Raw genomic sequence first — 26442 nt, 5'->3', positions numbered from 1 at the left:
TGGAGAATCACCTCAGCCTCTTAATGGAATGGACCCCTTTAGTAGTGGTACTTTAACCCGGTTCGATGAAGCTTGCGGCCGTTACCGAAATAGTATTGCAAGTTCGCCAGTAATGAGATGAACACCGCTGCCGAAGTAAGGCCAACGATCTCCGTCCATGCTCTTCGATAGACTGGCGCGTCCTCTGACCTGAATATTTGCTTCCCCACGAGCCCAGAACAATTTGCGGCCATGATGTGGATGGCCATGGTGATTGAACGCTCGCCAGCGGACTGGGCATTCAGCGCCAGCCAAGCGCCATTTACCGGATCTAAAATAAGAGGTTAAAATATGCCATAAGCCAAACTTCCGTCTGCAAATCCCCATCAAGGCATCTGGGTGGGACTTACGCCAGGGCCAGGAGACGGCAACGGATGCCGAGAGGATAATAAATCTCCGGATCTTGTCGTCAGATTCCAGGAGACTCCAATTGCCCACCTATCCCCGGGTTAGTGACTGGGATGGGTTACTTGGCCGAGGGAGGGATCTTACGTTGAATGCCCAAAAGATCAAAAGCCCCAGAGTAACCCATGGCCCCCGGACACGAAGCTTGTCTCTACCATCAAGTACCCCAGGAGTCAGGAAGAGTATTTACTCATGTTCGCTTATGATCAGAGTACTTACGCTGCCCATCCCCAGAATATGATGGAGAATAGCAATATCCACTTCCCGATGGAGATAAGAGCGTTCGATTGCAGTCTATCGAATCCAAAGCCAGTGACTAAAGTCGGCGCATATGAATCGAAGCCGGACGTAGTTGCCAAACCCGTAATTGTAAATCCTATATGTGGAAGTAATCGCCAGTTGGTCAACTGTGATTTCATTTGGAAGTCAGTATGATATGGGAAATCTATGAAACGTCAATGTCGGAAATTGCATACATACCACGGCCTTCAGCTCCTTCCAACTCACATTCCGGCCTAGCTGCGCTTTGGACGGATCATCGCGAAGTACTCGCTCCGTGAGAATTCTACTTTCGCTTTCTGTGAAATATCGAAAGCCCAGAACCGATACCGGTTTCGCCGTACTGAAGGGAACCGCCAAAATAAAAGCGATTCCGATAAGGATAGTGAATACCCCCTCCAGCTGTCCCCCAGGATTAGCGCAACCTCTCTACAAGGTTTTCCATATTTGTTTCAAGTGTTTTCACTTACAATAAAGAGCCATTGCCACCCCGCGAGGCCGGCAATGCCGCGCATATGCAGACTTCACCCGTAGCATTAACATAAATACCATCAAGCTTGGGGGAGGTGTTTTAAATGACATACATTCCAAATGCGATAAGGCCAGATGTTGCCGAAGCTAGCATATTACCTAGGAAGAACCAAGAGAAACGCTTGCTAATTTCGTCCGTTTTGTACCAGCGACTAATAGTAAAGAGGCTGGCGGGAATGAAGCCAGATTCGCAAAACCTAGTAGGAAACATATTTCATCAGAACCGAGGTTAAAAGACGAGGTATCGCCCATGATATAGCCCTCATTTTGCACTCGCTTGATACTACAAACCCCAGGAGTAGCCTCGTGGCCAGGTATGGGCCTAGTCCCTTTTGGAAAGCCTGGAACGTTGCTACGAGACCCCTAATTGTCGAGTTTGGTTTATTAGCTTGGAGGAGGTTGATTATTTGGGATTTGGAGAAAACACACCAAGCAACAATCTGACCCCCAATCCAGAGTGTTGGTCCAACCCGATATAACACGATGTTACTAGGAATCTAAGAGGCATTGTCAGGAGATGAGACCTTGTTTACCGCCCCATTTTTTCTCGATTCCCTCACCTCTAAAAGAATGATCCCTAGAGCCAGAAGCTGCTGTCCGAAGTTGAACTGATTTTGGGTAATCCCAACATCGTTGAGAAAGAAGTCCGTCAAAGCGTTGCCACTGTTCCGTCTTAGATAATCTCCTTCCTGCTCATTCGGTGACTTTCTCTCTAACATCAAACCTTCCAGGAGAAGCGAGAGACTTACATGTTTCCTCGATCCAATTGCAATGCAAAGAAGCCAAGAATCAATAAGGGCATCAACAGAAAGTCCACTCTGTTCTAATTAGCGGGCAATGGTTATGGCTATGGAAAGCCGTGCGGCCTAGATCAAATTTCTGCCCGACTTACTTTCTAACGAGTGCCTTTTCCTCCTCCTCCGTCCATTCTAATTGCCCGTCGGATTCTATCCCAGATACAACTTCGTTGGAACGTTGCAAACTCGGGAGAGAGGTCTTCTCATTCGGTAGGGCCTCCATATTAGCTTCGCAAAGGAAAAGAAGAAAAAATGAAATGAAAGATAGAGATGTTGTGAAGGCCCAGTTGGCGGTGCGGGCGGCGCTGTGAAGTATTCGTGATTATTTATATTATCGAACATGTGATCTCGGATCCAAATTGTTGAACACGGCACCTCCATCTCGCTCCGTCCCGTGGGAGACCGGCAGGAATCATGGGGCCTGGTCGCCGAAGAGCGGTACCAATTGCCTCGCGTATCGGTGATGCCATCCTGGCATGACTTGCGACATACCCCCTACTCAGGTCGGAACGTGCTCTCTTCCAGCAAGAGGTTGTGTTATAATGCGGGGAACCCTATTATCAGGTCCAAATATAGGGCCACACAACATCGAACGGGTAGTTCTAACTCCTGACAATGCATGCCGGGACTTTTCTCATTCCTATATTCCCTAGTCGCATTTGCTCCACCTTGCTAATTAAAAATATGTAATCGTGGGGCGGTAAGAATCCGACGTGGGTTGAAACAGATACCTGCGTATTGAGCAAACAAGTGTGGTCATGTTATTAGTAGCTATTCGTAGCTATTTTGAGTCTGGGACGAGGCATGCATGGAGTCCATACGTTTTGTGGAGATCTACTCATCTGGGGGAGGGGTATTCTCGACGGACGACCATCTAGGCTTAAAAAAGTTCCGTCTTGAGGCATACATACTAACTCTCTGCTACCATAGCAATTCAGTTCACTGCTCATGGCTGCGGCCAGTGGATAGGCACTGGCGCCGTATCTATGTACCCCTTTGCTCTCCAAGATGTGGATCAATACCTGCATTCGAAATCATACTCTATCCTTCCGCTCAGCATTTATAGCCGGTTAACTAAAGAAGCCTGTACTTCCTGGAAGACTAATAGACGTCGGATCAGTCTTCCAAAGCACTCCAGTGGTCTGTACGTCGACATTACGGGAAGCAGGCCCTTCTGTTTGCAAAGGTGCAAGCCGTCTGGGAGTGCCATTTGGATGCTTACGGGACTTATCCTAGTGGGATGCCGTCACGCCCTGTTCATGGGCCGAAAAATCTTCGACATGATTCCTTTGCTGTTTCCAAACTTATCCTAAAGAACATCCTACCCGCAGGGTTTTCCGCCGACAGGGATGACAAGTTAAGGTTGTAGAGGACTCTTCATGAAGTTCCTTGAGATCCTATCTGCACCGGCATATGTGGAGGGCAATCATGGAAGAGTTTACCAGCTGAGCTTGACGATCAAAAGCGGCTGGCTTAACCCCCTGTCTGGACGTCTGCTCTGTCAAGGTCTCTCAGTATCGACATGGTTCGTGGACACGGGGCTCATCTGACCTAATTCTCGCGAAGCTGGTTTGGCACTTTTCACGACGAACGGTCTAAAAGTGGGAGAAAGGCTTCAACCTTGTCGTGGGGCTCTGTTGACGAGGAAATTCGGTATTTCCGTGAGCAAGGAAATAAGGACCTTGGCAATCTCGCACATTTTGTCGGTTTTTTTCTTTTTTTTTTCCTGCATTGGCAGCCTTGACCAAGAGAAGGGTCGATGCGTCGCGAAGAAAACTGTACTATTTTGTCGAGTGCACCGATGGTTTCATTCGAGTGGAAAACGGCTTCAACATTCCAACAGGGTACATCGGATGAAGTCGGAGATTTAGCAGCCTTGTGGCTGCTTGGGATATTCCTTTCCTATCCGGGGACTTCTCAGGTATTTCGTTTCGTTAATAAAGAGGCTCTACGCTGTACGGATACCGGAGTTGGAGTACTCCGGTGCGAGGACGAGGTTTGCGGCAACGAGATTTGGACGAAATTTCAATATGGCGCTCAAGCTGCTGTTCGTTTGGATGCTTCTCTTGTACTAATTCACGCCCAAATTTCACGACATCCTGGGATTCACAACGGCGAGAGTGAACATCATTAAAAGTAGCCAAAGTTCTACCCTGAGATGGGGGCTACCGACACTCTAGCTCGTTGAAAAAGTGTAACTTCATCAGAAACATCTCAGCGCCTGTGGATGAGAAGTGCTTTTAAGTGTGTCGCTTGCTTGACTCAACCGCCACCCGCTAATAGGCAACGATGAGTAATACATCACTTTAGCGCGAGTCTAATCAGTCTTCGTGTTCCATCATAAACGCGTCCATGTCCTTCTCAACCATTGGTTCCTTCGAGAATGTATCCTGGATACTCCTCAACTTCGCCGCCAACTTCTCAGATGGAACCCACCCCAAGTACCTTGTTATCAGTTGCCGTGTCGCAGCACGACCGCACTTCGGGCAAGTCGTTTTAGGGGGGTGCTTCTGTGCGGAGGAACATGGCGCGAAGAACGAGATATTGAACCAGCCAAACCCTTCATCATCATCGCCGTCAGGCTCAGCTACCAGTTCGCAGTTAAGGGACGCAGATCTGAGCTTGGGCATGACAAAAAGTGCGTCCGCATAGGCCTCGATGAAGGGGACGAAGGTTTCTTCATTCACTCTATTGCGAAATGCATGGTATGGACTAAGATGTGCGTATTCCATCTCTCGAGAGAAATTAAGCTCTTCTTCGTGGAGAGTGGAGAGGGTGTACTGAGAGGTCGGGAAGTTGTTTATTTGAGTAGCGGTTGAACTTGGCATCCAGTCGCGGCCGGTGAAGTACCAGGCCCCGAACGGGGCTGTGGCTTGGATCTCAATGAAGAGATACTTGAGGCTTGGCCAGGATGTCTCGTTTAGGCCCTGGAGGGGTTGGAGAAGGGATATATCCAGTATACCGCTAACCTCAAGATCTACGAGATTAAGAGACAGCTGGCAAATTGCCGAACTAAGTGGATCGGGGCCGGGCGGGTGTAGAACAGGGGGGGAGGCCGTCTCATCTCGGTATTTCCGATGGAAGAATGTCAAGTAGGCTCGTGTTAATTTTGGCAGAGATAGCTCCCGAATGGCCTGGGCGGCTTCGTCGCGATTCCGCTTCCGTAGATCTGGGAACCGCTCTTCATTGTCGTCCATAGTGACACGGATACTCTCCAGGTTTGGCATGTGGGAGGCAAGAAGAATAGGGATCTTGGGGCACACGTTTCGGTAGCCATATCTCTCACCCGGTTCCACCATAACCAACCCTTTAACCCGGTGAAGCACTGCGAGCTTATCCAGGTGAAGAAATTCGATATATGAATGGAAGTAGCGGGTCTCGTAATTGTATTGTGTCTGGGAGAGCTTTAATGGCCAGGAGCTGTCGGATGGTGACTCTGGGTGATTGATGACCAGTATCATGCGAGAATCGTTTATTTTTGAATCCTCTACTTCCCAGTTATGGAGGATGCGGAACAGAGCCTGAACGGACCGGCTGTAGCTTTCATCATTCGCAGCGCGTTCTGTGGGAGTTTCTGCCCGCATAGAGGCGGCTTCATCGTAGCTTGGAAGAATGGCGGTGAAAGTTAGGATCTTCAGAAGAGGGCGTCTTTCAGCAGTAAAAATTCTTTCAAAATCTTCGAGTGTTTCGCTGTTGATTTCGATGTATTTGAACGTCAACCTCTCCACCGCGGCCCGCAGGCGACGTGAGACCGTTGCCAGAGGTGCGAGCGGTGGAGAAGGTTTCTTTCGCTTATCGCAGGGTTCTTCGGGCTTGAAGCCGTCCGGCAGGAGATAAGAAACAATATCATCGATGATATCCTGAGGAAGGGACTCAAGCCACCCCTCGGCGACAGGGCTGTGAAAATCCGTGGCTAGGTCGTGGGTTCTGTAACCTGCCATGCCCTAATATTGGTAATAATGGATTATGGATGAGGCATCACCATCAGAGTTGACCGCCAAGCGAATATAACGAATTTTAGGCATTTCCTATTGGTCAGATTTAAAGTGGGATCATCACTAACCACCACGATTCGACCATTAGCCACCCCACTGTTTTCTTATCAATCCGCGAATAGGTCCCAAAACGTCCCAAAGCGAACTACACAATAACACTCCTGTTGTATAAAGCCTCGGCGCTGGCTCAACCTAGAACATCTAAGCAGTTGAAATAAAGGTTAATCAATCAATACAGACTATGCTTTTATCCCGGCTCTAATATTAGCCATCTTCCCGCCCTCAGGTATCTCAAAACTACTTAACGGCATTAGGTAGATCTCAAAGCCATGCCCAAAGGGTAGTGATGTCCCCATAAGCACTAATATTGAAGATGAGGGACGGGGTCTTACGCTTGATGGAGAATTTTGACTTTCATCTTGATGTCCCACAAAGTTAGCCATCTTTTCATAACAAACCGGACTACAGGGAGAGGGCATCAATGGCGATCTTCACTGTCTTAGTAACATCGCTCTCCATCGGGGAACTACAACAACGTTGATTTTGGGTTCTTCCAGGTCCGGCCACCCTTTTTGAGACCTCAAGGAACTCCTCCGAACCCGGGAAGTAGACCTCGACGTTTAGCGAAAGCTTCTTCCCGAGATGCTTCACGTCGTCACCGGTTCCTGGGCAGCTACCTGCCAACGAATACCTGGCAGTATAACGATGGTGGGCGGCCTCCACAGGGATGGTCCACATCATCGAGGGCTTGGCAGCAATCCTCATCGTGACAAAATAGACTTGGTTTATTCAAAATTGAGAAACAAGGAAACCTAGAGATAGAGAAGGTCGCAAAATCCAACAAGTTCCACCTGTTCGGGTTTAATATGACCACATTTACAAGGGATATATTCAAACCGTGTTCTTGATTGTAAAAGGTAGTCCATGGCAATACTAACTTTGCATCTCGGAAAAGTAAACATGCTATCACATGGGGCTGCGTGGCAGGTTTGCAGCTTGCTTCAGGCCGGTTTCCTCGGCGCAAAACATCTTATTTTCATCAGAAATCGAAGCACGCGGCGCTAATAATCCCGCATGAACCGGCGCTATCCTTCAAATTGCTAGGATACATTAAGTATATCGGTTCTTGGAATGTCTCGAGGGTAAAATCGTACACCAGCGATTTACGAGACTTGTAGGCAAGGCGCCGTCGTTGTCAAGCTCAAGGGGCACGCTATTTCTGTGACCGTATTTACCATCGCCCAAGAATACGTCGTCGGTGATATGATTCGTGGAGAAAGAGGGGAGTTAATTAAACTTCGCTCCCCATTCACAGGGTTTGAAAGTCTGAGCATGGGGAAAAAAGAAAAAGAAATGGAAAATGTATTGGGACGTTTAAAGCGGCTGAGGTAAAGTAAGATGAGGGCTCGAGAGTGGGGGTGTGATGATGGACGATGAGAGATGAGACTTCTGGGACCGTAAAGAATTCGTCGCGACGGGTAATATTCCTCTCCTCTCTCCGTGAGAGGAACGGGGGGTTGGGGTTTGGAGGAGATAGAAACAAGGACTTCAACTCAAAATGAACGGTGCGCGCACATTCGACATACTTCAAATATCCTTTCCCATTAGAATGGGGTATTCCGTTGATTAAAAATTATGTCAGGGATGTTGTGAATATCAAGGAAACAAGTAAGGGTATCATGGAACCTCTCCACAAACTGCCAACCGGAACGGCAAACCTGGCACCGGTCGATCCGATACGTTCAATGAGGGTATCTCCTTGGTCTTGGATACTCTTCTCAAAGATTTCGTAATTAGTCGCAGACCAGTTCGCTCCCTGCGAGCCGGGTACCGCATCCTGGCCCGTAAAGGCAATGTACAGCACGTCATCGTCATCATACCCATTATCCCCAGACACGCCCGAACCGAAACACGCCGTGGCGACCGAAATGGCAGCCTCGCCCACCATAGGCCGAGGACCATCGTCCCCGTTAGTATCTCCCCACACCCCATAGATGAGTTTGTCACCACACACAACCGCCATAATGCTTAGCGGCTCAATCCCGTGCTCGCGAGGATCAAAGGTTGCCCATCCGCGTTTAGAGCCTTCGTTGCCAAAGACGATGTACGGATGAATGTTGGCATTAAGGTCTTTGATGCCCTGGCGGTACGACTCCACTGTGTCTTGGAAAGACGAGACGTACTGCGTATCGTTTGAGGAGGCACAGCGACCATCATCTGCTTGACCGCCCTGGGCCCCGTCACAATCGACGTCCATGTTGGCGAGTGCACCCCGTGTTCCTTGGATATAGACTATATTATAATCATCCAAGTGGTCGCCGCAGTAGGAGAAGGCTAAAAAGAAATCAGTCAGTCATCAACGAGACTGTGTAGATCCACTTCAGCCACAGTTAAACTCACAGTTGGACCCATTGTCGTCACTCCAGAAGCCGGTGGCTAGCTTGTGGGAGCATTTCCCCTTCTTCCGGATGCTGTCGTAAAGCTCCCTTACGTTATCAGGAACATCTCGAGCCAACCCAGAAGCTGCGAGGAGAAGGAACGCAAGGAGGGAAAGGAAGACCATTCTTAGAAACCCTTCTCAATAACTAAGCCTTGGGAAGGCGTAGTCAGTATGGCCCGTCGGGGGTGCGGCTGGTCTCGCACTAGCCAGTTGTCTGACTCAACGTGCGGCGGTTTCAAGAGAACTGAAAATTTGAATGCGCGTCGACGTGCTGCTCCTGGCCCCTGTACTGGGCTCGTATTCATTTGATTACGTATTGGCCCAAGCTTACTGGAGCTGAAAAGTGTTACTTCCATTTTTGGTGGTTCAATTGTTAGCTTTACGACAGTGCTCCACACCTCCCACCCCACGAGGCTTTAGTCAGCTTCCCGGCAATTGATGCCGGATCAGCACAGCACATGCTGACTTGGATGCGGAGCTGTCAAATTATGTCTGGCCTTGCCCCTCAACAAAGTTGGTCGGACGAATAATAAACAAGAGTGATCTGCCGTGTCAATGTACACTTACGACTTTTCGCCGCATTACAATTCACGAAGGCCAAAAAATAGCTTCGAGATCGAGTCTTAGTCGTATAATCCGAGCTAGGGACTGTCGAGTTACATGTCAAGAATTTCTCCTTTATCTGCCTTTTTTTTTTTCCCTTTTTTTTCTTCTTCCTTTTCTTTTTCCTCCCCTTTGTTCAACTTTTGAACGGGGCCTGCTGGAACGACGTAACGGTTTGTAGTTTCTCCTTCTGTAGGAACGTCTGCCGTAGGGGTATCCACCTATCTACCACCTCTCTTTGAAAGACTAGCAGGTGCCCCTCTCTTATCTGTGATCCACTCTGGTTCACGCGCCAAGAAGGGAGTTGCAAAGTACTCTATTACTGAGTCTTCACCTGGTTGACCCCGAGCTGACTTGCATGTCATCTTCTCAACGTGTTCAAAAAGCCCCGGACTGGGCATTTGGGGTGGACGAGAGGAAGGCGGCAGAAACTAAAGCCCAGTGGTAGAGACCACTAGAGAACTAGAGACTACTCGTTGTCAAAATATCGATCCCGAATTTGCGTGATAGATGACAGGGCTCCGCTCTAATGACGATGGTGTCTATCGAAGTGCGTATGGTAATTTCCTTCCTCACAGAGATACCGAGGTATATGATTACAGCGTAGACTCGAGGCTCATGCGTGAGGATTTAGACGCCCTGAATTTCCTTTGCGCGTTTGACATCAGCTATCAGCTAATAACAGACTGCCGAAGACGAGGATGGCGCGATTCAAGCTCGCCGACGACGGTAACCCCTCGCCTGACACGGCCCCATTTCCAGCTTCAACCAATAATCGCCCCAACTCAGCTGAGCATCTGCCATGACCAAGACATCCGGTTTTCGGGCTCCTACTTGCAGCCACATGAAGCGCCCCACCGGACGACGCACCCAGACCCTCTCCAATTAGAGGTGGTTGATCAACATCGTGATTCATACAAGAAATGCCATCATAAGGCAAGTAAGAAAGGGCTCCCAACGCCCAGCATGTTATCATCAAGAGATATTCTAGACTGCGTCTTAATCCTTCATGCCGCGTCCATTTCCTCTTTACCATTATCTGCAGCATTGGTTGTTGTGAGTCTCCAAATTTCGCTCATCCAAGTCTCGGAGGACCCGGAGATGCTCGATTCCTGCGTCCTTCTCTAAATACCAGTTATCTGCCGAGGTCGCCACCGTCCATTATTGCCACTCATCATCAAAACTGGCTTCTCCGGCTGGAAAGAGCCAGGGGACCGTCATGGGCCGACGAGAGAGGCCCTGGAGTCGAGCTCTGGGTTGGTGATGTCAAGCACGGAGATTCAGGACTTCGACCGAAATTCACAAATTTCAATCACTGCTCAAGTAAGCCATTCACCTCTTCTTCCCAAAATGCACACGCAAGTCGTGCAGTCATGTCTTTGCTACGGCTATCTTCTCTTTCATATCTGCCACACCGTCTTGGAGGCGAATGAAGTTAGACAGCCAGGAAGCTGCTCAACGAATAGAAATCCCTCTGAGAAATTTACGGGAGACGCCCCTGGGTACATCCATAAACTTTTTTTCCCCATGTCATTTTCATATAGTTTCGGAGTGGGCAGTGTCGGAAAAAGAGCCTGCTAGATTAGCACTAATCGCAAGCTGCTCGATCGTTCCGCGAGGTAGGGACAAGTGCTGGGCGACGAGCTAGATATGGCTTTCTTAAGCAGAAGTCGTGTGGAATATGTAAGGTAACTAACTGTATGCAAGTCTCTGCAATCCCTACTGGGGATAGCTCCAAATCTATGTTCTAGTTTTATCAGGGAACATTGTTTTTCGCGCGCTTGAACCGCCGGATTGCTTCTCATGGCAACGGCACTTGAAGCGGGATGATTCTGCAAGCTTCCTCGGAGGTTGTCCTTCAAAGTCCCATCGTTACAAGAGTGAAATGCAGTACTACAAGCTTTGTCCAGATAGCCATATGGTTCCATCTATATCTTGACGGAGTTTGAGTCCGAATGAGGATAATTATCCTTGATATCGAACCAGAGTGAAGCTAATGAAATGACCACGGAGCCGAGATGTGAATCCGAACTCTGATGGGCTCCGTCTGGGACCTCGGGGAGGCAGTGGACTCGGTTAGTGCAGCCAGACCATTGGAAACACCATTCAGCCCTCCAAGGAAAGGGATTGGTTACAAGCACCTGGCTGGCCGGGATACGTACTGCTCTCCAGTTGATTCGAATTCGCTGAGGGTGGGTCGATATTGACCCATGCCTGCCTTATTATGAGACGTATCCATGTGGGCAATGGACAAGGAGAGCGTGGAGAAGCCTGACTCGTGGCCATTGTTCACATGTGGGCCTGCATTCATACTACGCTCCGCATGTGGGTAGTGCGGTTTGCCCACTTCCCCATAATCCCCCCAACTAGGATCATCCCCCTTGCACCCAAGAGGTTAGGCCCCCCGCAATTTCCCCAACTTCTCTTCGATGTGATGCCTCGGTATAATCTGAGTTACGCCAAAGAAACACTTCGATCGTGTTGCATAAATCACCTAAAAAAAGCTTAGCGTGGTCTCGTCGCCAGTGGGACCGCGGGGTAAGTACTACAGTCGGCATCAGATAGCGGGAACGAAAAAAACCGGGGTAAGGGAGAGTGGAACAAACGAACCCCAGGAAAATTCTGTACATCGTAACAGTACCTCTTCAGGCCCGGGCGCTAGGGTACAAGAGAATACGAGACATAAAAGCTCGTGTCTCCCACTTATTCAGCGTTGCCCAAGTTGGATCTTTCTCCACTTCTCTTCTGTGTCCTCCCCAGTACAGGGTCGTCAATATCGATAATATCCCTTTCGCATCATTCCGCGTCAAGAAGAACTGCAGTCATGAGTCCCCGCGGCTCTCGCGATACGCAAATGGAGACGAAGACGAAGGAGGAGATGCTGGAGCGTGTAGCTTCGAGCGAGGAAGGTGTTGTTTTCGACGAGGCGACCAACAAACGTATCCTTCGAAGGATTGATTGGTATCTCATGCCTGCGGTATGATTAGTTCCATCTCTTTCCTCTTGTCTCCGTTTTCTGTTCCAGGCGTCGCGTCAGTCCGGTTAATGCATACTAACCGCCATCGCCTTTTGCGGCACCAACAGCTCTGCTTCACCTACGCTATCCAATACTACGATAAGGCGGTTATTTCGCACGCCGCCGTGTTCGGTCTTCGAGACGACCTCGACCTTAAAAAAGGCCTCCGATACTCCTGGGTGGGCCTCATCTTCTATTTCGGTCATATGATTGGCATGTATCCATGCTCTCTTCTCGCCCAGCGCTTCACCCCCAAACGTGTTTGCTCGACATTGACTATCATCTGGGGCATTATTGTGCTTCTCACGCCGACGTGCAAAACATTTGGCGGACTTCTTGCGAACCGCTTCTTCCTCGGATTAGTTGAAGCCGGAGTCAGTCCCATCTTCATGCTCGTCGTCGGACTCTGGTACACCCAAAAAGAGCAGTCTTTCCGCAGCGCTATTTGGTATTCCTGCAGCGGTGGAAGCATGCTCGTGAGTCCTTTGATCAGCTACGGAATGGCCCATATCAACGGAGGCTTGTTGAACAAGTGGCAATACATGTTCCTCGTAGCAGGTGCTATCACTTTCCTTTGGGGTATCGCATTGCTTTGGGTCTTTCCGGACACGCCTCAGAATGCCAAGGGCTGGACTGTAGAGGACAGGGCCATTCTTTTGGAGCGTATCAAGCGCGACAATGTCGGCGGCGAGCATACCCAGTTCAAGTTCTACCAAGCTCTCGAGGCATTGCGGGACTATCAGTTCTGGGCACTTATGCTTATGGCTATCTTGTCTACCACCGGTGCGGCCACGATGACCATCTTCTCGTCAGTCGTCTTTGCAGGCATGGGTTTTGATGCATACACCTCCATCTTGCTCAACTTGCCGACCGGTGTCATGGCATTCATCTGCATTCTCGGATCCGGGTGGCTTGGCGGCACCAAGTTTGGAAGACTCAACACCCTATCCTTATCTTGCCTCCCCGTCATCCTCGGCTGCTGTCTCTTGTAAGTTGGACCGACTTCGATTCAGGCTCATAGTTGACTAACAAGCTATTCAGGTGGCAACTTCCTAACCATATGCCTCAAGCTGCTGGACGAATCGTCGGCTTGTACTTGGTCAATTTCTTCTCCTCGGCTTGGATCCAGGTCATCGCTTTGGGCACATCCAACGTTGCGGGATACAGTAAGAAGGGAGCCTACGCCGCAGGTGTGTGGATAGGCTACTGTGTCGGAAACATCATGGGACCGTTGCTGTTCGACGCGTAAGTCTACTAAGTGTACCTGGAGAGGAAGGTGCGTGAACGTCGCTAATCGATGAAACAGTAAATTCGCACCCCGATACAACGAGAGCTTCACGGGACTTCTGGTTTGCTTCGCTGCGCTTAGTGTTATTGCTCTGGCCCTTCGAGTTGCCCTGGCTAGGAAGAACAAGCGGCGCGATGAGATTTACGGAGAGCCCCAGTTCCAGCATGGTCTTGAAGATATGACGGATAGGGAGAACAAGTCGTTCCGATGGGTGATATAAGTGTTGCAGGTTGTTAGGATTGTTGTCACATAATTTAAACGAACCTAGATGGCGGTATCCTCCATTATTAGAATACCTGGCTTTTTTAAGCAAATACCATCTCTAATTACTTCGTCCACAATCTGTGTCCTTGAGTCCCATCTCGTTAAAATGAGGCTGGCGCCTGTGGGATGATCGCTCAAGTCAAAAGTCGCTACCTTCGTTACTCGGGACTGATTGGCCAATCTAAGTTTATTGGAGATTCTTGATGTACTAGTACTTGAGAGTGGAGAGAAAACGAATGCTGGCCTGGCACCTTTGTCGTTTAGTTTCCTTCCCAAGATCTCATTTGTCTATCTGTGGGGACGCGGGGTAGCATGACCAACCAATCACGCCGCTCCCGTCTTCTCCCCGTTTTCCCCGTCATCCCTGCCTTGACTTATGAATGCAATTTCGAAAAGGGGTAAAAGGTATCAGTGACTGGATGTTAAAGATGAAGTACCGGTCTTGATTACTCTGGAAAAGAAGGTGTATTTTTTTTTTCTCGGGAGAAGGAGGCGGAATAACTTAAAACAATAATTATCAACTCAGACGATTCGTTCACGAGACCCCAAGTTTCCTTGGAATTCCACTCCCTTTCGATTTCTGGCAACAACTTTACATCACGAAGCGGTAACAATTTGAAGGAGTTTACTTGATCTGCCACACCGATACTTCTCCATTTTAATCAGTACCCCACACACACCCCCACTCTTCATCTCAAGCAAGCAAAGTTGCCCAGTGGTATTTTTAGCCCGCCATACCGTGAGGATGCATCCTCCACACAAACGCTTCGTCGGGAAATCATGAAGCTCTTTTTAACTGGGCAACAACTCTGACTGGGGAGTAGACATAATATGACCTCCATTGAGATTCGCACTTTCTCTTGCAACGATAGCTACCACTGTAATATTTCCTCAGTCGCGCCAATCCCTTTAGGTGCGTTTGAGGAGGCCGCGGTCTCGCGCCGTTCATGACCGCAGGCACGGATCTACAAATGAGATAACACCAACCCAACCCCGTGTCAGAAAAGAAAATCTGACGATGTCGTAGACTCGAAGGGGATGCTAGGATGGTGGGGATTATCGGGACCCTTGCAAGAGAGAAATGCTATGCGCTGCAGCAATTGGAGTCTTCCGACTCGCCCAAAGGCCAAAGGGCTGACCCTTTTATGTCTAGCATTTTGACCAAAGAGCGCGGACTCTTTTGCCCTGAGATGGGCAAGTCTGACGCTATCTGCAGTGAGACTGAGCTGCTCGATGGGACTGTGCAACATTTCAACATAGCGACTTATCATTTGCTGGAATCATCTGCATTCCTCTAAGGAACACGACAAGAGGAATTAATCAATCCCGAGACGCGAACTTACCCTTTGTTATGATAGCGTCTAACCTCAACGACTGGTAGGAAAAGAAATGTGAATGAAGATGGTCAAAGGACGTAATGGTCTATTAAAATATGAATTATTCTAACCAACATGTGTATGGCAGAATGGCTAGAGAGCAAAGATTATAAGCACCAGCATCACTACACTCATCTGATCTACCGATTCACACTCCACTGGTACCCCAAGCCCTGCTCAGCCAACCAGGTGAACGGCCCCTTGCTCATTATCGTGATATAAACACTGACGAGATGTCCTCCCGCAGCCGAGATCTCGTACTCCAACGCCCTCGAGAAGAACGATAGTCATGTTTAGAAGTCGGGCAATGGGACTTCTCAGGGCTAATATCGTGTCATCAACTGTTAGAACTCAACGTTCACGACTATCCCACCCAAACGCCATAGGAAAAACCTGACCACAATAGGAATCCTGAACTTCTTGTTGGTCAAAATCCTTCCCCACCCAGATCGGTGGGTGTGTTTAATGGCATCCGACTGGACCCATTATTCCTTCTTCTTCTTCTGGATCGGATTTCCCTTCTCATCCACTAGCCCCTTTGCACGCATAACCTTCAACGCTTCGATCAGGGGATCAAGCTCAGGGCGGGGTGGGCGATGCGAATCAAAGTAGCTGTCAGCCCAGGTGAAGTACTGTCCGTAGTTGACGGTGAAGTAGATGTGATGCAGCGTATGATGCGCGGGGCTGTTGATGTACTTCTCAAGCCAATGGCCTGAGATCATGTCCCCGTCGTGGATGAAGATAGTCCAAATTTGCACCAAAATGAACAAGGTCATATAGAGGTACTTTTGCACCGGGAAGACGAACACGAAGATGCTAAAGAGGAGTGTTAGAAAGTGCGACACCTCGAACGATGACAAATGCTGGACGTCGAATCGAGGACTCACTGGTATGGCAAAGACTGGACATAGCCGTCGAGAGGATGAAAAGCCAAGGCCGCCCATGGCGTCGGGACTTGGGACCGTCGGTTAGCACCTCTGATTATTCCGAGTTGGTCGGCTGAAGGATAGGGTAGGCAACTTACTAATCCATTTATGGTGAGGCTTATGCACGTACTTATAGACGCTAGGGTGGTGTTCGAGGCGGTGAATCCAGTAGATGAGGAAGTCATTCCAGATCATAAACACGACTGTCGAAATCCCAAGCCAAGCCCAACCATAGTCCTCGACATTGGTGTAAAGGAAGCTCTTTCCTCGCACCTCAGCCAGAAAGAAGGGAAGGGTCATGATATTGATCCACGGAACGGCCTTCATCGACGATACAATCTCCTGTCTCACCTGGTTCTTCAGGAAACGAGGGTGGTACTCCAAACGCCGGTCAAAGATGAAGTAGTACGAAAGCGCGCTGAAGATCCAGTAGAGCATGGAAGCCCCAAGCTGCGTAATCACTAAGATTGAAATGCATTGCCGCAGGATATTGTCGCGCGGCCAAGCCGACTCGGGTGGTGACGATGACGATGGCACATCGAGACTTGGGAGGCCAGTGGAATTGGAAATCGTCGCAGCGGGGACGAAGTAGGCATACGCCTTGTCCAGGACCAAAGGGTCCAAGATCTCGAGAGCTACGTCCATTGTGAATCGGCGGCACGGCTTATCCGAGAGACATCGACCGGTGAGTGAGGAATGGCGCGATGAGGAGAGGTTGTTTTTCGGTTTGATCGGAGGATTATCGCTCACCTCCTTTAATTTTTTTTAGCCGTTGTTGCCTGATATTTATGGCGTCACTGGCGTGACAGGCGAAATCCAATCTAAGAAGTGGGGAATGGGCCGTTCCGGATAGCTGGAGTCTTATCTCCGGGCCAAATTCTGTTTCCATCAAGTCTCTGCTATATTAGTCAGCACAACATCCGGTGATCGGCCCCAATTGCTGCGGTTTTGAGAAACTGCAGATGATGTGTGTCTTCATTCTCTCTGGCAAGCTGCGTCCAACGAAAAGAGCACGGGGAACAGCTGCGTTCTATACTTTCGCCTTTAAAGCAAGCTCAAGTGAATTGGGCGACCGGAAGTCCAGGAGGTCTAAATTAATGTCTGGGTTCATCTTGTAGCCAGTGTTGGGCAGGGACAATGTTCCAAGCAATTTACGAAGAGGAAACAATCGACTAACTGATGCTTCCCGCTGAGCCGTCGGAACACCCGTAAATGAGATCAACTTCAACACGATCCTTTTCTTCTTTTTTTTTTTTTAAAAAAAAAAAAAAATAAATTCTACTTGTGGTAGGTCCAGTCTCTATTTGGAGTACTACTTAATATAATGAAACCCATTGAACCTGTGATACCTCAGCAATATTTATTGATTGGTCTCGATGGAATTGGAGGTGTCCGTTTCCCCGCATCGTCCCCAAGAAGTCAGACCTCCCACAAGCCAAGGCACACAAGTTCGAGAGTCAATATAGTTGGGTTAGTGAAAATCCGCAGGTTGCAGGAACACGGCCTTAAGAGTCAGCAAACCGAAGCTAGTAGGATCTTCTCGGAAGATAAACCACCAGTTCTGAAGAATTTAGCTCTTTCTGCTTAAAGGAAGAAGCCAAGTTAGGATTATGCCATAGAGTCGCACCCGGAGCTTGATTTTCGTTGATAATGATGATCTAGCTTCGGCAGCGGCTCGATGGGCCTATTAACTTACACCTCTTTTCCACACAAGGCGTTATGATGCGAATCATATGATAGCCAGTGACCATCTCTGCAACCTTGGGGGGATAATTGCTTGGAGGATTTACAGGGTATGCAGTTCAAGTCCAATTCATCTATTTGTGTGTACTCCGAAGTCCACGTGAGCTCGCAAACAGAGATGTGACAAAAGCAATCCCGGCAAACGCCGTGGATGCCCCGAAGGCATACTTGATTCCCGTATAATAAACCAACTGAGCCGGCTGTTGGATCTCCATAGGTAGGTCCTTTAGGGCGGTTACGGAATGTCGAATTGCTTCAATAATCTAATGGACGGCGGTGTTTTTAGTCTCTGAGCAGCAAAACGATTAAGCCATCGGGGAAAGACATACCCTCTGTTTATCCGGTACATCACTAAGGGCCTGAGGCAACCGAGCGCTGAGGGTAGTTTGCACAATTGCAGAAGTAATGGCCACTCCCCAAACGGTCCCCAGAGATCTGATTAAGTACACGGTAGAGGCTGACACGGCGTGGTCTAGTAGAAGTCGACATTAGTCTTGTTGTGCGACGGTTTAGTTCTTGTCATGGAACTTACCTGCATGATCAAATGATGCCAAGGACGTAAAGAGCATGGCAGGGTATATAATACCCTGTCCGAGATTGGCCGGAAAGATATACACGCTGTACTTCCACTTAGAGTCCTCAAATTTCAACGAGGTCACAAGGGCATTCCCGAACAACATGAGGATGGCGCCGAGCCGCACGAGCCAGACGAGCTTGCCCCAACGAGACATAACTACCCCGGCGATTAACCCGCCTACCGGAGTTGCAAGTGATGGAATGGCGAGCCGAGCCCCTGCTTTGCTCGCCGAATCCAGTAGAACGACCTGAAAGAACAAAGGGAGCATGAATAGATACTGTTTGATTGTCAGTTTTGCGTTTATTCCTTGTTAACACGTTTTAGGAACGAGAAAAGAAAGTGGAAAAGGCAAGAGAACGTACTGCGTATGCCGCAACACCCGCGCAGACATTGGAGATTTGTGTTAAGATGGGAAGGCTTCCACGCAGCATTCGCAAAGGGATGACGGGCACCGCTGTCGTCTTCGCCTCGATCATCAAAAAGACAATCGACAGAACAACGCTCCCGAGTAGTGAACCGACGACCCAGGGGCTGCTCCATGGCAGCTCGTTCCCACCCAGACTTAGACCTACCAATTGAACGGACACTGCAACAACTAGGAGTAACGCCCCAGAAAGGTCAACCCTGGCCCAGATAGCCTTTAAAGAGTCATCCGGATTAAATCCACCCTCGGGGTTTCTAATCACGAGGGCGCCGAGGGCAAGGGCCATGATGGAGATGGGGACTTGCAACAGAAAGCACCAGCGCCAGCCGATGTGATCGGCGATGGATCCGCCAAAGGAGGCTCCAGCAACTGCCCCGAATCCAAACATTCCATTTTGAAAGGCCTGGTACATGCCTCGTTTGCGAAATGGAATCATGTCGGAATTGACAATAGTGGCTTTTGCAAGGGTGTTAGAGGTTTGTTTGCCAGAGCCATGAGATGAGGTATCAGGCACTCACCCATGGTCATCAGACCCCCTCCGCCGAACCCAGTCAGAGCGCGCATGCAATTGAGTAAGATTATATTACTAGCGAGACCGCAACCTAGGCAGCCAAGACCGAATGTAATGCTGCTCACAAAGAAGCATACTCGACGACCAAAGATATCCGAGAACCGGCCGTAGAGAGGCTGAAAGGCCGTGCTGGTGACGAGATACGCCGTTGTCAGCCAGGACGCGGTGTTGGCGGCGTCAAACTCAGAGCTGATTACTGCGTAAGTGGCCGCAGTGATAGTCCCGTCAAACCCATACAGAAAGACATTGGACATGATAGCCACTTGGATCCACTCGAATCCGGCTGGCGGGCTCCATTCCCCGGTGGTTGGCGCTACAGGGGCTGGCTGAAGTAGCGGTTCGTGCTCACCAGCTTCCAAACAAGACTCGGTATGTGTGGGTTGGGACAAATGTCTCGAAGTGGAATTGGGCCTATTCACTGTATCACTAGTACCTAGGAGTTTCTGAATTGGGACGGTCATGGCGGCTGGCGGCGATGAGGGAGAGGGAAGTATAGAAGTGCTGTGGGCAGGGATATCTGTTGAACGGGTTTGCCGAGAGGGCTCACATACGCGGCGAGCGAGTGCAGACGAGGGAAAACGACTGGAATGTCATGCAATAAGCTTCGGCTCACATTAAAATATCAAGTGCTGGCTGAGCGCTCCTTCGTGAACCAGAGACTCCACCTTCACGCGCGTCGTGGGTTCCGCTTGGCCTGTTAGATGTCACTCCAAGCACGTAATTTCGGAGGATATCCCGAAGATACTGTGAGGAATTGGATTCGCCGAGGTCCGGAAGTCGTGATGCAACTCTGAGCGGTTCGGGATTTTAGGGCGCGTTGCGAGAACAGCATTCTGCCTTGTCAATGTTGTCACAAGTGGATGCCAGCTTAAAATCAAATCGGATTCGTGCGTGTGTCATGCATGCATCAATCCCACAAGAGCAAGGGTTCGGTTTTTTTTTTTCCTTGTTGCATAATCAAGAAAGTCTCCCTCACCCCCACCTTTACAAGGGTACGCTTCGGCGAGTGACACATTCCCGCTTTCATGTTCCCAATCATCCGTTGACTTACTTCGTGGCATTGAATTATAGCCGGGAGGAGAGTGGGGTTATGCCTATCAGGACAAGCGAATGTCGGGTCGCAAAGAGAAGTCCAACACTTTCAATAACCCCCGGGGCAAAGTTCAAGAGAAATGGAAGTCAGACACCTACCAAGTCTGTCTTCAAAGGGCTCAGTTGCGTGCCGTCTTCCCGGTTGCCGAACCTGCAGATTATTGAACAATGGGATGCGGAACACGACAGGGATGTCGTCACGGAGAAGGGAGGCTATGTTCGACTTTATCGGTTCGAAGTGCTCCATTCCTGCATGCCTGCACGCGTTGGACCGATGGGACATTTTCCGTCGAAAAACCCTCGGTGTTGGCCCATGGTGCATTGCCAGCGGAGCGGGCTCGCATCAGTAACCAGGTGTTGAGTTATCACGGAAGCAGAAGACGTGGGATCATCGGAACCAATGAACCTCTTGACGCCATTGGAATTCATGCTCATTTTTCGCCTTGAGTCAACTATTGCGAGCTTGATATCGTTCATGATGCCATGCAGCGTGAGCTAGGCCAATAATTCGCTCGGCAATGGGGGAGATTTCCCAGGGAATCATTTCCCATTCTCAATACATCTTTAACCTGCTCAATTTATGTTTAAAAAGGTCCATCTTGCTACTAGGATCAGGGGCTCCAAACTGACAGCTGCTGATCTAAGAACCAAGCAATTAGGGAAAGTCAAACTTGTTGGGATAAATTTTTATAAAGCCTTTTCAATATTGGGGCGTGTACTTCGCAAAGGTGAATGTACCTATTCCTTCGTAATAGAAGACATTGATCGATACTGACCTACTGGGGATGAGTAGTCAACCACGATGAACCACACGTGCACCAAGGCCATCCTGGCAGCTGCTTTCTTATTCCACACGGGTCTCGCCGACTGGCAATTCCGTTCTCGTAGCGATCTCGCGCCCCCGCGTCTGAATATCACAATCCAGGCAACCGAGGAGGTTGAGAAAGGCTACCTGTTCATCTCCCCGTTCGCTGGCCTTGTGGATACTCCGTCGGAGCAGCATGGCCCGCGGCAGGCAGGGCCATACATCCTTCGTGATGATGGCGACCTGATTTGGTCCGGCTATGCTATTTATAGCATCTGGGCTACAAACTTTCAGGCCGCACGCTGGCGTGGCCAGGATGTCCTCTTCAGTTTCGAAGGTGACCATAATCCTGGCTACGGCCATGGGCATGGGCATATCACTTTGATGGATCAGCACTACGAGACCATTCGGGAGCTGCGGGCTGGCAGTCACAAACTGGTTGATAAACACGAGTTTCATATCATTAACGAGGAGTCCGGCTTGATTCAAATCTATCAGCCTGTTGTTCGGGACCTGGCCGCTTGGGGTGCTAAGCCCGAGCAGCAGTGGATCGTCAACGCAATCATCCAAGGTTTGTGAATGTGACTGCTCCTCTATCGCTGCTCAAGGGCAGTGTTGCTATAGTCCATAACTCTAACTTGGCTTAGAGCTTGATATCACAACTGGAAAGGTTCTCTTTGAGTGGGCCAGTCTCGATCATGTTTCCCCAGATGGTATGTCTGCCTTGACCTTTCTGCAAACCAGATAACTGTCGGCTAATAATATGGCATAGAGGCCGTACTTCCCATAAACCCAGGCCAAGCTGGCTCTGGATACAACAGCTCGGATGCGTGGGACTATTTTCACATCAACAGCGTCGACAAGGATGCGGAAGGGAACTACCTCATTTCGGCCCGTGACGCTTGTGCGGTTCACAAGATCAACGGAACAGATGGATCTATTATCTGGCGCTTAGCAGGGAAGAAAAGCTCATTCACTTTGGGCGAAGGCGTAGATTTTTGTTTCCAACACCACGCCCGTTGGCTCTCCCAAGACGGAGATGAGGAAGTCATCAGTCTTTATGACAACAGTGCACATGGAACCGAGCACGATGGGGGTAGTGAAGTCCACACAGCTCCTACAAGCAGTGGCAAGATTGTTCGAGTCAATACCAAGACTTGGAAAGCGGAACTTATACAGGCCTTCTTCCCACCGGATGATCTCCGATCCAAGAGCCAGGGGTCAACTCAAATCCTACCCAACGGTAATGCGCTGATAAACTGGGGATCCTCGGGGGCCCTGACCGAGTTTCTCCCTGATGGCACCCCGATCTTCCACGCATACATGGACTCTGGGGATCTCGGCATCGCGGTAGAGAATTACCGCGCTTTCCGGTTCAACTGGACAGGCCTTCCTACTGAAGAACCGTCGATTGTGTCTCTCGAGAATGGTGATGGAACCACAATCTACGTTTCTTGGAACGGCGATACTGAAACAGATCTATGGCGCTTCTACGAAGTTTTTGATCGCCATGGGTCGAAAAGACTCCTCGGCGAGGCGAAACGCACAAACTTCGAGACATCTCTCCATATTCCTAAGAAACGCATAGGTAGGGTTGTGGCCGAGGCAATTGACAAATCCGGGGCTGTTCTTCGAGGTACTTCTGTCGCTAAAATTGAGCCGGAAATACTGCCTGCTGTTGTGGCTTCGAGCTCTAGTAAACACACGGCAGGAGGAGCCGGGGGGGAAGGAATCCAGGCAATACTGTCAACGCCTCGGTCTCTATGGGAGAGGTGGACGTCACCGGGATCTAAGGAGTTAAAGTCACATGTTTCTGGCGATGACCTTTAACCAACAGTGCCCTAGGTACCTCGCTCGTCTGGCTAGCTCGTCTAGATGAGCACATTTGAAACGCGAGGGATACCTGAACAAGAGAGCATAGGAGAGATGAACAGGGGGCTGGGGCAAACAACTACTGTACCTAAGATGACCCATGTCTATTATAACCTGCCTCCCGATATGTAATTTGAATAAAAATGTGATCTCGATGGAGCTCGGCGGTCGTATGAGAGGCTGGTTATTGGTGACAGTTGGGTGATCGGGACCTTGATTAGGTCTTATGTCTCCTCTCCCGAATTCTATCTTCTTGTCCAGACACGGGGATATTATAATCAGAGGACAAACTTTTACAAGCACGGCAATACACATCATGGTCTGTGGGAAGGGCTAGAGGTTATTATTCACATGTATGGGCGGGAAGGGGTCCGGTAGATTACCGCCTTGGAGAGCTTCCAGTCAAATCTCCAAGTCCTGTGTCTCGGTAGAGCGAACTAGCAAAATGGAAGGACTTCTCATGAACAGAGGATCGCGCAGTGTGGTGGTATAACCTATATAAAAATTCAAATAATGAGGGACCTAGCTCTCCTCCCGGGAGGTGCTGAAGTTCTAACGCACGTTAGATCGAACCTATCCGATTTCGATTGCGGATTTTCAAAAAATCATTCAGCGATAATAGTTGCTGTGTCGAGACACACCATTCTAAGTTCACAATCTCCTGTGATCCTTCCCCGCGAGAGCTGCCACCCTTAGAAACCACCCAGGGCAGTCCCAAACTGGTGGAAAACGCTTCAGATCAAGTCTTATTGCGCAATAATCAATCTTAATCTGCTCTGATAAAGGGTAGTAAGAACATAAGAAAGCCCTCATTCACTTCTCCTCCCTTGATTCATGATGTATTTTTCTTCGTCCACAGTTGCTTTGTGGAAATGCCTCCTTCATTAGTATAAGGTGGGGGTGATGCCGCGGGGGTTTCCGGTGTATGGTCGGAGAGAGTATATTGGTTTGACATTGTCTCCGTGTCGTGGTAGGCAACGGGTACGTTGACATGGAAAGCAGGGGGCGACCGGAAGGTGTCGACTGGGTTCCGCGTTTGCGATGGGTCAAACCCACGTTCCTGATCCTCGATAACGCTTCTTTTCGCTTGCTTTCGTAGCTTTCCAAGGGCGTGGATGAGACGGATAGATAGGCCAAACGTATGTACATAAGCAACACTGCTGACAGTTAGTCACCCATACTTTTCGCGGCTTGAAGGGACGTTGACTCACAGCAGGAAGAGGGATACCACCCAAGAGAAACGAGGAATGGAACAAAAGCGGTCCAGTTCTCCCTTTCCGTTATCATCTCCGAACCCCACAGTGGTGAAACCGGCAGCCGGTTTGCTGTCGGTATTATCTGTTTTTTGCCTTGTCAGTGTACAGTCGTTTCCGACAAATGTAGGCAAAGGGAATGCGCGGTCGTACGATCTTTAACAGTAACCCCAGTACATTTGTATGGCAAACCGGCAACACTAAGAACCACAATGGCCGCAACCTGGGTTCCGATGCACACCAAATCAAATAATAGAACAAAGGAGATACAAACTCGGTGGCCATAGCCGTTGATGTATCGTCCAAACCAGTTACAGGTCATAGTAACCAACAACGAGACGCCAGCCTTGAGCCCATGTTAGTCTCGGAAGCGTAGGACACAAGACGCAATGAAAGGACACTACCGTCCCATACCATAATGATGCAGACTGGCAGTGCCCCTGCCAAGCCAAGGTTGTGAGAGTCAATGTACCCCGTAAGAAAGGCGGTTGCGGCCAGATTGAGGACGAGGATAACGCATTGAAACACCTTCCACTTATACAACTGCTCGCGAAGGCGTTGGTCAGGCGGGATATTTCCCCGATCCTTACGGGAGCGAATATCCCTGAGCCAGGCCATTGTGTCAATTCCAGGCACTTTTGAAGTTCTGCTCTGTGAGGAATAACACCACTACTGGTTCAGGACATGGATGTCGACAAGGTGGTTCGGAGACTGTACCGCCCTCGACGTTGAATGGGTTATTATTTTTATCGATGAAGGGAAAGCGTGCAGCTTGTTCAGCATGGCTAATCCTCTCTACTTTATAAATTTTTTTCCTGCTCTGCTGGTATCGGTTAGAACGTATTACCGTATTTCTCGCGTCCTGCCTCGTCATCTGGTGAGGCGGAGCTTACGCGCCCAGCTGCTCGTGTTGGTCCGTAAAACTGACCCCGCTTAAGCAAAGATGTCTGAAGAATGCAAGTGGCATTCTTTGTCGCGAAAGACGTTAGGTCACTTCCATGCTGAGGTCGCTTATTCTCAATAAAGTTCCTCGTCATCCGTACCCCAGGAAAAGCAAAACGAAAAAGAATGAAAAAATTTGTAGAGCTTGAGAGCATATCGATGCTTTACCTCGGTATTGTGATCATTTTTTTGCTATTGATGAATGAGGCGGAATTAATTACAGAGGCAGGATGAACATTGCCTGAGCAGCGCCACGATGTGCCAAGAATCGAGGGAATCAGGTATCCCTCTCCTAACACCCCTGGCAGTAGCTAAATCGCAGGTGGATCAAATTCCCCAGGCTCAAGTCCATCTTTCTCTTGGGCGAACAGTCTTTTTGACTCTTGCCAGGCTAATTAAACTTTGAGCGGTAGTGACAAGGTAGCAATCGTTTCATAAATCACCAAACCACTAAAAATAGGCGTTGTGTTTCGAATCGTTTCATCGATTGATCACTGAACTTTTTTTAAAAAAGACATGATCCCCACCCTCGCAATGGGAACAGATTACTCCCAAAATTAGGAGCATGCTTACTGTAGTTTTCGAGAGGAGGATTTGCATAGCGAATGGGAAATCCTTCATGGAACTGGTAATTTTCCTTGAGAGAACTCTGTACGCCTCATATGGGGCGGACAGTTCAGTGGTTGGAGATCCCAGAGCCTGGGCGGTGGTGGTCAGCCACTAAGCCCCATTTCCTTTGAATCGCGGAAGTGAAGGAGTGGGGTGATGGATTCCGCAGAAAACCCGGGGTGAGGTGATGAAGCTATTAATATTAACATCTCGATGAAGTGAAAGGCGATCGAGGATAGGATGTGTTACACAGTGAATAAATTGGGCCTTATCCGAGGCGATCGCTGTTTCTTGCGTGCGTGCTGATCCTTGAGATCGCTAACCACCGACGTCATTCAAACAAGGGATAGAGCGGCGCGGTTGCACATGGTCGTGTAATTCGTTTGCAGGGTTCGGGAAGCGTCGCAGTCGGGCGGATACATATCCGTACATTTACACTTGCCGCCCTTAGAATCACTCCACGTTGGGATGGAGTTCGTCTGCTTAGGAGCCTTCGAAATGCTCTACATGACATAGATGGTCGCCACGGTGAAATATTTCTGTCACTACATGTGTCTGCTCTGGTCTGCGTCTCGTAGAAACCTCAACATTGAAT

General features: G+C 49.3%; 6 protein-coding genes and 1 pseudogene across 6 annotated transcripts; 2 read left to right on the top strand and 5 right to left on the bottom strand.

Annotated features, from left to right (window-relative positions):
- Positions 1 to 38: 38 nt before the first annotated feature.
- On the bottom strand, positions 39 to 2274 carry SAPIO_CDS7896 (uncharacterized protein; the record flags this gene model as incomplete). The annotated part of the gene is made up of 9 exons (XM_016789665.1): positions 39 to 310; positions 390 to 477; positions 925 to 1125; positions 1194 to 1245; positions 1546 to 1617; positions 1684 to 1751; positions 1815 to 1917; positions 2004 to 2072; positions 2147 to 2274. 9 exons carry the CDS (start codon positions 2272 to 2274, stop codon positions 39 to 41), a joined length of 1053 nt encoding a protein of 350 aa, XP_016640696.1.
- A 2098-nt stretch (positions 2275 to 4372) lies between these two features.
- SAPIO_CDS7895 lies at positions 4373 to 5992 on the bottom strand (annotated as a pseudogene; the record flags this gene model as incomplete).
- A 1687-nt stretch (positions 5993 to 7679) lies between these two features.
- SAPIO_CDS7894 (Glycoside hydrolase family 75) lies at positions 7680 to 8609 on the bottom strand (the record flags this gene model as incomplete). The annotated part of the gene is made up of 2 exons (XM_016789664.1): positions 7680 to 8380; positions 8447 to 8609. 2 exons carry the CDS (start codon positions 8607 to 8609, stop codon positions 7680 to 7682), a joined length of 864 nt encoding a protein of 287 aa, XP_016640695.1.
- Positions 8610 to 11913: 3304 nt separating this feature from the next.
- On the top strand, positions 11914 to 13613 carry SAPIO_CDS7893 (uncharacterized protein; the record flags this gene model as incomplete). Its single annotated transcript, XM_016789663.1, has 4 exons — positions 11914 to 12066; positions 12174 to 13093; positions 13147 to 13350; positions 13412 to 13613. 4 exons carry the CDS (start codon positions 11914 to 11916, stop codon positions 13611 to 13613), a joined length of 1479 nt encoding a protein of 492 aa, XP_016640694.1.
- Positions 13614 to 15518: 1905 nt separating this feature from the next.
- Positions 15519 to 16604, bottom strand: SAPIO_CDS7892 (putative C-5 sterol desaturase; the record flags this gene model as incomplete). Its single annotated transcript, XM_016789662.1, has 3 exons — positions 15519 to 15849; positions 15921 to 15987; positions 16058 to 16604. 3 exons carry the CDS (start codon positions 16602 to 16604, stop codon positions 15519 to 15521), a joined length of 945 nt encoding a protein of 314 aa, XP_016640693.1.
- A 1172-nt stretch (positions 16605 to 17776) lies between these two features.
- Positions 17777 to 19735, bottom strand: SAPIO_CDS7891 (Major facilitator superfamily transporter; the record flags this gene model as incomplete). Its single annotated transcript, XM_016789661.1, has 6 exons — positions 17777 to 17965; positions 18032 to 18174; positions 18235 to 18556; positions 18642 to 19159; positions 19222 to 19626; positions 19708 to 19735. The coding sequence occupies 6 exons, from the start codon at positions 19733 to 19735 to the stop codon at positions 17777 to 17779; spliced, it is 1605 nt and encodes a 534-aa protein (XP_016640692.1).
- A 1433-nt stretch (positions 19736 to 21168) lies between these two features.
- On the top strand, positions 21169 to 23060 carry SAPIO_CDS7890 (Uncharacterized protein; the record flags this gene model as incomplete). Its single annotated transcript, XM_016789660.1, has 4 exons — positions 21169 to 21742; positions 21819 to 21884; positions 21944 to 22807; positions 23017 to 23060. The coding sequence occupies 4 exons, from the start codon at positions 21169 to 21171 to the stop codon at positions 23058 to 23060; spliced, it is 1548 nt and encodes a 515-aa protein (XP_016640691.1).
- Between the last annotated feature and the right edge of the window lie 3382 nt (positions 23061 to 26442).

Source organism: Scedosporium apiospermum (assembly GCF_000732125.1).
Source record: "Scedosporium apiospermum strain IHEM 14462 chromosome Unknown SEQ_SAPIO_0112, whole genome shotgun sequence".
In the NCBI taxonomy this organism is placed as follows: domain Eukaryota; kingdom Fungi; phylum Ascomycota; class Sordariomycetes; order Microascales; family Microascaceae; genus Scedosporium; species Scedosporium apiospermum.
The sequence above is the reverse complement of the archived record's forward strand: the minus strand, read 5'-3'. Positions and strand labels throughout refer to the sequence as shown.